Below are 10799 nucleotides of genomic sequence, written 5' to 3' on the forward strand. Positions count from 1 at the left end.
TTGAGATCATGGACGGCGCTGATGGATCATTCGGATTGATATCAGGGCCTTTTGTTTACGGGCTCATTTTTTCAAACGGAAAGATGCCGATGCTACTGAAGGAGCTGGTCATCTGGAGGTCTAGAATGTGACATGGATGGATATACCTTCTACGATGTATGAATATAGAAATTTACACTTATACCACAATCATTCAAAAGAAAGAAAATCCAAACGACTCTCCAACTCATAGTGCCTAGCGTGAACAACGAGGTCATAGGCTGGGTGATGCAGAAACAACGCCGGCCCCGCAATTGCGATCCGCCGCGCACACTTCAGGTGGATCACGATAGCTTCACAAAAACCAAAAACATACAACACCAGGTGTGCGCTGGTCGTCACCGACCCAACTACTAATCCGGCCCTCATTGGCTTATCTATGGGGGAGCGGACGGGATCCCGAGCTTTCCAATGGGTATGGTCGTATGTGGTGGTTGGAATTCGCGATGGTGCTCATCATCGACGTCGCAGACAACACCGTGATGCTGTCTTTCGCCACAACACAACCTCAACAAATCTGAAAGAAAATCCTCAAAAGAACACTAACGGCGTCTAGCGCTTCTCGAAACGGTGGCAAGAATCCAAACGGAACGGTAGTGGAGCCCGTGGTCCCGTTGAGATCAGATCGTGACAGATATCCGTCCGTTCAACTTTCGGCGGCCTGCCGCTGGGGGTGTCACAGACTCACGTTCCCTTTGAGATGACTAAGCGGCGAACGGCATCTAGTGGATGGAAATTTGAATTACTGTGACTTTCCCAACGGGCAAAGAGCTGGTCGAAGCTGAGCTGAGCTGGAGCTGGAGCTTCAAGCTGGGTAGAGCTGGAGCTCCCAAAGGGGGGGCAGGGGGGCGAATGGCAAAGCTCTCCGACATGCCAAGCCCTACGCACAGGATTCACGGTTCCGACGACCGCTACGGCCATCTCTGCCTTAGCTTCTTCTCGAGGCGATGGACGAATGGGGATTTGAGTACGTTTCGTCCTGGAAATGATGCGATTCGTCAGAGTACGGGAAGGGCGTCGAAGGGAGGTAGGTCCTGGACCTTTGACGCGCCGAACAGCGAACGGGCGGTGGCCCAAGGGGGATGAGATGTGTCAGAGGAGGAACGAGAGCCCGAGATCCATGACGGCCTGAAGGGTGTTGAGGTAGGTGATGGGATGGGATGATCTGAGATTTAGCCTCCTTTCAAACCCGTGGGGGAGGGAACACTCACCCAATGTAGTAGTAGCAGCTATCACCAAAGCTTGAAATGGGGGAGAGACGGGATGAACTCTGAGTTAATCGGGAATCGAAGCGGGCCCGAGGCCTTCCACTTTTCATGATTATTTGGCATTGTCGCCGACTTTAATTCGCCGCTCACTTGATTTCGCGATCTCGGAGTGGTCCCTTCTTTTTTTGAGTTGAAAGGTAGGCATTGTCGGGTTGCCGAGGGGATCTGGTTCCGCCCCAAGCTCTCACAATTAAGCTTAGAAGCTTTTGCTTATGTCCCAGAGCTTTGTGTTTGGACGACATTGACGGGTTTAATGTTTGTATTCTATCAAGATTAGCGTTTGTTTCAAGAGTCTCAAGACAGGATGTCCCCTTCACTCCCGTCTCGTTCGTTGATGTGTCTGAGAAGCAAAATTGCTGGGTTGAACTAAACGGCCTCGCGTACAAACGACCCTGATACTAGTCTATAACTCTGCTTACTTTCCGTCCGCTCCGTTAAGCATCATGTTCGCCTTTCTCTTACTTCGATCGGGCGGTTGTAGCTTCCCGCTTCGCTAAGTCAGACCCCCGCTGTATTGTCGAGTCTATATATAAACTAATAATAACCCCCCCTAATTAAGGTAAGAGTCCTGTGTATAATAGTAAGTATTTAAATATTAGTAGATCCTAGCTAAATTTAATTAATCGGACTTCGTTTTTTTTTTAAAGTACTCGGGTTAGAAATATTTTAAAAATAAATTATAGCTAATTAGGGTACTATTACTTAATTAAAGTCCGCTTTATAAAAAATAATTCTAATTTATACTTTTTTTTTACCCTAATTAAGTTATATCCTTTTTTTTAAATTTTTATATCCCTTTTTTTAAACTTCTACCCTTTATTACGACTTTTATTAAAAAGATTTATTACGAAACTTATTATTATACTCGAAATTTATTAATAATTAATTAAAAATATTTCCGAATTAATTTTATAATACTTTTTTATTATTATAATAATAATAGTTTTAAGTTTTATATTAATAATAAAAGAGGCTAGCCTAAGAATCTCTTTATATTTAAAACTAATAATATAAGTTTTATTTTTATTATTATAATTAAATACGCGATTTATTTATTTATTTTTATAATAATAAGGTTAAGTAATCTTATTATTAAAAGAACTTTATTACTATTACTTAGAGGTTAATAGCCTTTATTTTAATAGCTATTATTAGTCGTTTTTTAGTATATTTAAAAAGTATTTTAAAAAAGGTTATTATATTAACTTTACGATTTTTTATAAAAGATCCCTCTTTATTACTATCGACTTTAAAGTTATTTATAAATTACTTCTTATTTTATATTAATATTTTTAACTTTATTAATAATTTTTTATAAGATATTACGCTAAAATAATATTATTTATAAAAGGCTAAGATACGTTTTTAAATACCCCCTAAAAGCCTAAAGTTATTATAAATAATAAGGCGTTATTTACTATCTTTTTTAAAAAAATAGTATTATAAATAAAAATATTTTTAAAATATTTCTAGTTTATAAAACTAATTATTTTTAATAAGACGTTACTTAAATAAAAATAAACGTTAAGCTCGGCCCTAAGGAGAGTTATAAGGTTTGTAAATTATAAAATATTATTAGTTATAATAAGTATAACTTATTCTTTAATTAACGCTCTTTTTAATCGGATTCTATAACTTATTCTTTTTTTAATATATATAAGCTAATTTATTTAGTATTTTATAAATACTATTATCTTAAGCTCGCGCTAAATAAAAATGTTTTTAGTAAGTTACTTTATTAATACTTATATATTATTATATTTAATATTAATTATTTTTAAAAAGTTTTAAAACTTTTAAATAAATAAGTTAAAATAGTAAAATAGTTAAGGATAAGCTAGTTTAGCCTACCCTTATTAATAATTTTAATAATAATAAAACGGATTCCTAAATAAACCCCGCTATTTCTATTTAAATCTTTATTAAAAATATAAATAAATAAAAAATATAATTAAAAGTTAAGGGATAATAGGGAGTAATTAGTCTAGGGAAGTTTATAAGTAAAGAGTTTATTAAAATTAAAGTATTTTATTTACTTTTTTAAAATAGTACTATATAAATTAAGAATGCCGTAGTATTATAAATAGATATTTATAATAAATATATAAATATAAGTTAAGGCTATAAATACTAAGTAAATAATATATTAATTATAAAACTTTCCTAAGAATTTCCTAAAAATTTCCTAACAGTTTCCTAAAAGTTTCTTCAGTTTTTTTTAAAAGTTTTTTAAAAATTTCCTAAAGGTTTCTTAGAAATTTCTTAAAAGTTTCTTAAAAATTTCCTTAATATGTTTTAAATATTTCCTTAGTATTTCCTTAATATATTTTAAATATTTCCTTAATATATCTTAAATATTTTTTAAATATTTCTATTTTTCTAATTTCTATAATATTTATAAATATAAATTAATTAATAAATAATACAATAATAAATTATTAACTTATTTTAATAAATTATAAGCTTATTATATAATCATATATTTAATATAATTTACTATTTATAATTATAATATTAATATTTGAAAATAATATATAGGAATTAATATACTAATATTATAAATTAATATACTAGCGTCGCTCTTATATCAATATTACTATTTTACTTTTTAATTAATTTAAAAAAGAATTATTAGTATAATTAAATTTTACTAAATACTTATAAAGTATCTTAAGCTTTTATTCTTTTATTCTTTTTGTACTTGAGTTATATAATTAAGCTTTAAAATCTAATTTATAATATTTACTTATAATAGCTTTTATAATTAAAATTAAAAACGTTCCTTAAGGTTAATTTTAAAATAGTACCCTTATTAAGAGACTTTTTTTTTATAAAAACGACTATTAATTAATTATAGCCTCTTATTATTATTTAGCTAATTATTATTATTTCTTTTTTTAAAAAATAACCGCCCTAGTATTAGTTAATTTTATAAAATTATTAATTTTAAAAAGTAGCGCGACTTTATTATTAAGATTTTAATTAGTATATTATAAAATATATAACTTTTTATAAATAATTATTTTAATATAGAGCTTATATTATATTTTATTTATTATTTCCTTAAAGAAATAATAAAAACCTAGTAAACTACCTTTTTATAACTTTTTTTAAAATATAACCCCTCTTTCCTTAGTAAATAGTCCTAGTAACCTTCTTATTTTATAATAAAATAGTTTAATAATACTCTTTAACTTATTAAATAGGTTATTAAAATAAATTAATAATTAATAATAATACTACTTTAATAATAAAAATATATCCGTTAATAATAATAAATATAGGGTCCTTAAGTTAACTTATTACTTTATTTATTCCTATAGCTATTTTTTACTTAAAATAAAGCGTTTTTCTAAACTATAGCCTCTTATTATATTTTAAATAACTTATTCTCCTCTCTTTTTATAATTAAAATCTTAAACTTACCGATTCTTAGTAATTTAAAATAAATTTATAATACTTTTTTTAATTAAGTTAATAACTTTATAAAGATTAATAAATTTTATATTATAAAGTAGAATAAGTATAAAGCTTAAGGTTAAATTATTTAATATACTTTTTAATATAATCGTTTTCATAAGCTTAGGCCTATATAAAGCGCTAGTATTTAATAATATAAGTTTTATAAATATAGTTATAAATAGTAAGTTATTACTAAGGCTTAAAAAGAGGATAAGTAGTTATTGTATTATTATTTAAACCCTTAATATAATTAGTATAATTATAACCCTAGTTTCAAAACCTTTATATAATTTTTATATTATAAGCTTATTAAAATAATTAAGGATATTATTAAAACTATAAACTAATAAGTTAAGATTTAGGCTCGCAATATATATACTATTATTTGAAGATAATTCCTAAAGTTTTTATTTACTTAGTAAAATATTTATAACGCTAGGGCTCGTGTAAAGTAAAAAAAACTAACTAAATACTTATTAATTATAGCGTTAATTAAGCTATTTAATAAGTAAAATATCCTATATATAATAAAATAAGTAAATAACGAGCTAAACTACCTTATTAACCTTATTTAGACCTTTTCTTATTATTTTTAAATATAAAAATAATTCTTTAAAATAATTAGCTTTAATAATACTTATAATATTAATTACTTTAAGCTCTTTCTTTTTTAAATTACTAAGTAAACCTATTTTAAATCTATTTATAACGCTACGTTTAGCCTTATTAATAATAAGAAATTAAAAAGTTTTTAATTTTTCTTAATAAGTATCCGCTAATTTATAAACTAATACTTAGTCCGTTACTTTATTATTATTATTATAAACTATAATAAATAAATAAAGGTTATACTAAATAAATAGTTCTTATATATTTAGTAATAACTTTATATTTATTATATTAATTTTAATATTATACTTAGGGCTAAGTAAAAGTAAGTTAAGGACCGTAGCTATAATAATAATAATAATAAGTTTAATAACGAGGGATATTAGTTATTAATATAAATAATAATTATACTAAGTAATAAGGATAAGGCCTATATTAATATACTTATTAATAAGGCCCCCCCCTTATATATATTATAAGGTCTTTATAATATTAAAGCTTATTATTTTTATTAAAACTAAGTATATTTTTAAAAAAGCCTAGACTAAGCTTTATAAAAAGTTTAATAATTAATGTCTAATCCTCTAGTATTTTTATATAATATATTTATTTTTAAAAGTATAATAAGCCCGTTATTTTATTTAAAAATACTAAAACTTTAATACTTATATTACTTTTAGTATTAAGTTAAGTAATAATAATATTAAGGGTTATTTTTTAAATAGTCTTAATTATTTATATTAGTTTATTAACGTTATATAGGATATAATTAGCGATTAGGAGCTATACTTTTATTAAGCTTATATAAAAAACGAGGTATTTATAAACTAAAAATATATAAATACTCGCCTTAAGTACTTAAATAAACTTTAAATAATACTTTTTTTAAAATATTTTATTTTAATTAAAATATAAGGCCGGCTTATAAAAAAAGTAATCCCCCCGATAGAGCAATCCGCTAGGGCCGTACTATATATTACGTATTAAGGAAAACTAAGTATATTATACTCTATACTTAACTACTAATTAAAATAATTCACTAACTCGACTATTATCTTCTTTTTATTAATAACTCCCGACCTTCCCCCGCCCGTTTAAAAAGCGAGCTATACCTACTCTAACGTATATAAGACCTCTTAATACTAGCCCGTATAAGTAATTAGATTTTATATTATATACTCCTTTTTATTAAAAGTTAGGGGGCCCTTTATATATTCCCTTATATTTATAATATAGCTCGTATTAAAAAGATTTTTAGTTTTATAAAATATAATTTCTAAATTAGCATCGATATACTAAATTTTAATATTTATATTAGCCTAGCTATTTATAATATTCGTATTATTACTTAGCTAAATTCTATATTATTAAAAAGTACTTTACTAATCCTTAAGTATACTTATATTAATTATAATAGCTATAGTATTAAGCTAGCTAAAGAGGGTGCCTAGCCTAAGAGGGGTAGACTTATTAACGGGCATTTTTAAGTTCTTATCGAGGTAGTATTTTAATTAGCTAACCTCTTAACTAGTTATCTAACTAGCTATTTAAGTAGTAGTTTATATATTAATAAGTTTATTTAGTAAATTTGTTTAGTAAATTTATTTAGTTTAAATAGAGAGTAGCTTTAAGTAATATTAAAAATAATAAGGATAAAAAGAATCTTTATAAGCTCTAGTACGAGTAATAAATATTAGCTTATTTAGCCCTTTTTTTAAAAACCTCTACGTTATTATTAAAGTTTAGAACCTTTATAGTTAAGGGCCGCCTCTAACTATTGCGGCCGATTATTATAGCTAATTATTATAGCTAATTTCTATTATTAACCTTTTTAACTAGCGCCGCTACGTAAGTATATTACTTAGCTTATTATTAATAAGTAGCGGTAGCTTACCTATCCCGAATTATATAGCGGTTTTTATATTAAAATTATTATATTACGTTAAGCGCGTACTTAGGGCATATTACGTATATTATATAGTTAAAAAGTATACCGTATTATATAATTTCTTTTAAAAGCGTAATCCCGTTAAGGTCGATCTTTTATACTTATAAAGCCGGAAAAGAAACTACTATATAAAAAAAGTAATACTATTTAATAAGAGGCTATTTTTAAACCCCCTTAGATCTTATAATTTAAATTATACTATTTTAATTAAACTAAGTATTTTATATTATTATAAAATCTATTTTAAAATATTAAATTTAGCTATTTTTAATAAGTAAGAAGTATACCCTTAGTAACGTTTTTAAAAAATATCTTTTTTAAATTTATATTATTAAATCCTTAACCCTAAGATTATTATATCCTTTTATAATAAACTAAAGAATATAATATAGCCTATTTTATTATGATTAGTTTTATTTAAAAAAGGCTAGTTAGCTAGTTAAGCTCGTACTACTTATAATAACTAAAGTATAAATAATAAAAAGCGAGGCCGCTTATTTAAAAATAAAAATAAGTTAACGTTAACTAAGTTTATAAAAAAATAAGTTAACTAAGTTAAAACTAAATATTAAGCTTATTTTAATAATAAATAAGGAACTAATTTAGTATTTTTAATAAAAAGAGGATAATAAGGAATTATATAAATAAATAGCTAATATAGCTTAGTATTTAAAAGAAATAAGGCTAATAAAAAGTAGTTTATAATAATAATAAATTATTATAATTATATTAAAAAAAATAGTTAAGTAGATATTATTATAATTTATTTTTTATATATTTTAGGTATATAATAAAAAAAAAGCCTTATTTATTTAAAATTTATAAAAGCTTATATTACTAACTAATTTAAGATTATAAATCTTAAATAGGTAATATAATAGTTCTAAATAAGTATATAGGTTATAATAATATTTTTATTTCTAAAAATCTTAAACTAGAGCTTAGGTTAAAAAGAATAATAAAAACAGCTATATTAATATAATTACTTTTATTACTTTTATAGGGAGGTACTATTTTTTTAAACTAATTAAAAAATAAAATAGTAACGCTAGTATAAGAGTAACGCTAATATATTAATTTATAACGCTAGTATATTAATTCCTTCATATATACTCTTATTATTATAATAAATAATATAAATAAGACTATATATATATATATATATATTTATATTTATATTCTACTTTTATTAACTACTTAGGCAGTTTTTAATATCGATTATATAATAATAAAATATAAGATTAATAAATACTCTTACTATTTTAATAAACTATTTTTTTTAATTTTCTACTTTTTTTAATTTTCCCTTTTATAAAGTTTATAACTACGGATTATTAATAATAATATTGAGTACCTAATTATTATAACTTAATATATATAACTAACCTAGAAGCTAGCTTATTAGTTATAATAACTACGGTATATTATATATATAAATAAATAAGAATATGCTTATTTCTTATAAAATAAAAGAACTATTAATAAATTACGTATTAATAAAATAAATAATAAAAAACTAAAAAAGCTAATTATAAAAAAACGACGAGAAGCGAAAATAAAAGAAAAGTTCTTATATATAACTATATAACGTCCCCCTAACGGAGTAATCTACCGGGGCCGTACTATATATTACGTATTAGGGAAAACTAGGTATAATACGCTCTATACCTAATTACTAACTAAAATAGTTAACTAACTTGACTATTATCTCCCTTTTATTAACTCCTAACCTTCCGCCGCTTTTAGCCGCTTATAAAGCGAGCTTTACTTACTCTACTACGCACAGGACCTCCTAGTACTAGCCTGCGTAAGTAGCTAGGTCTAGTATAATCTATTTTTTTATATAGGTTCTTATCAAAGTAGTAGTTTATATATTAATAGGTTTGTTTAGTAGATTTGTTTAGTAGATTTGTTTAGTAAATTTATTTAGTTTAAATAAAGAGTAGCTTTGGATAATATTAAAAATAATAAGGATAAAAAACATCTTTACGAGCTCTAGTATAAGTAATAAATATTAGCCTATTTAGCCCTTTTTTTAAAAACCTTAACGTTATTATTAAAGTTTAGAACTTTTATAGTTAAGGAAGGCCGCTTCTAACTATTATAACTAATTATTATAGCTAACTATTATAACTAACCTTTACTATTAACCTTTCTAACTAGCGCCGCTATAGGGTAGCTTACTTATTTCAAATTAAATAGTAATTTTCGTATCGAAATTACTATATTATATTAAGCGCGTACTTAGGATATATTATACGTATTATATAGTTAAAAAGTATATTATATCGTATAATTTCTTTTAAAAACGTAATCCCGTTAAGGTCGATCTTTTATACTTATAAAGCTAAAAACAAACTACTATATAACTATATAACGTAACGATATATACTTACGAGTTAACCTCGATATTTATAAATAAAAATTAAATATTATTATTAATAATAATATATAAAAAGCTTATATTTTACTAAAAGTAATAAAGAAACTTAACTTACTATAAGTATATAAAAATAAACTATACTAATTATAAATGATAAAAAGAAAACAAGTTAATGATAATTATAAATATATTCATTAAGAAACCGTATACTTTTTAATATATATTAATAATTAATAAGAATAATTATAGTACGATATTATAAAAATTAGAGATATTAACGTTATTTTAGGACTCTCGTAGTTATAAAAATATAATTTATAAATAGATTAAATTACTAACTAGGTCCTTTAAAAAAATCTAATTACTAAACGATTTAAAAAGAAAAAAGGTTTGAACGGATTTTTAAAAGCTTTTAAAAAATAAGAATAAATACGATATATAGTTTTTATTAAAATAATAAAAAGCTATAAAAAGTTTATAACTAATATCAATAGTTAAAGATCGTAATAACTTTAAACTATACTTAAAAAGTACTAAATATATATAAAACTATTTATAAAACTTAAAAAATAAAATTATTAGAATATAGTAATTAAGATATAAAAATCGAACTTTAAAAAGGATATAACTTAGGTTCTATTTGATATACTTAATAAATTAAAAAAAATAAGAGTACTTTAATAAATATATCGATAAGAAATTTAAAAAAGAATATATTTAACTATCGAATTCTCTTACCGGATTCCCCTTATTCTTTATACTAAAAAAGAATAAAAATTAAAACTTATTATTAATTATAAAGAACTTAACGAAATTACGAAAAAGAATTACTATTTTTTATTATTTATTACTAAGCTTAGAGATCTATTTTATAAAATTAACTAGTTTACCGCTATAAATCTTAAAAAAGTATTTAATTAAATTCGAATTAATAAAAGAAATAAATAAAAAATAGTATTCTAAACTTATAAAGAACTTTTTAAATACTTTATTATACCCTTTAAACTTATTAATACTTTAATAACTTTTTAAATAATAATTAACTATATACTCTAAGAGTACGTTAATATCTTTATTATTATTTATATTA

The 10799-nt window shown here is 24.3% G+C and overlaps 2 protein-coding genes across 2 annotated transcripts; both read left to right on the forward strand.

The window, feature by feature from the left end:
• Positions 1-8: 8 nt before the first annotated feature.
• Positions 9-560, forward strand: CLUP02_04528 (uncharacterized protein; the record flags this gene model as incomplete). The annotated part of the gene is made up of 3 exons (XM_049283540.1): positions 9-127; positions 201-264; positions 333-560. The coding sequence occupies 3 exons, from the start codon at positions 9-11 to the stop codon at positions 558-560; spliced, it is 411 nt and encodes a 136-aa protein (XP_049140683.1).
• Positions 561-10483: 9923 nt separating this feature from the next.
• On the forward strand, positions 10484-10594 carry CLUP02_04529 (uncharacterized protein; the record flags this gene model as incomplete). Its single annotated transcript, XM_049283541.1, has 1 exon — positions 10484-10594. A coding segment is annotated over one exon (111 nt), but the record flags the coding sequence as incomplete, so codon positions are not given.
• Positions 10595-10799: the final 205 nt, after the last annotated feature.

The sequence above is a fragment of the Colletotrichum lupini genome, chromosome 2 (assembly GCF_023278565.1).
Source record: "Colletotrichum lupini chromosome 2, complete sequence".
Classification (NCBI taxonomy): Eukaryota; Fungi; Ascomycota; class Sordariomycetes; order Glomerellales; family Glomerellaceae; genus Colletotrichum; species Colletotrichum lupini.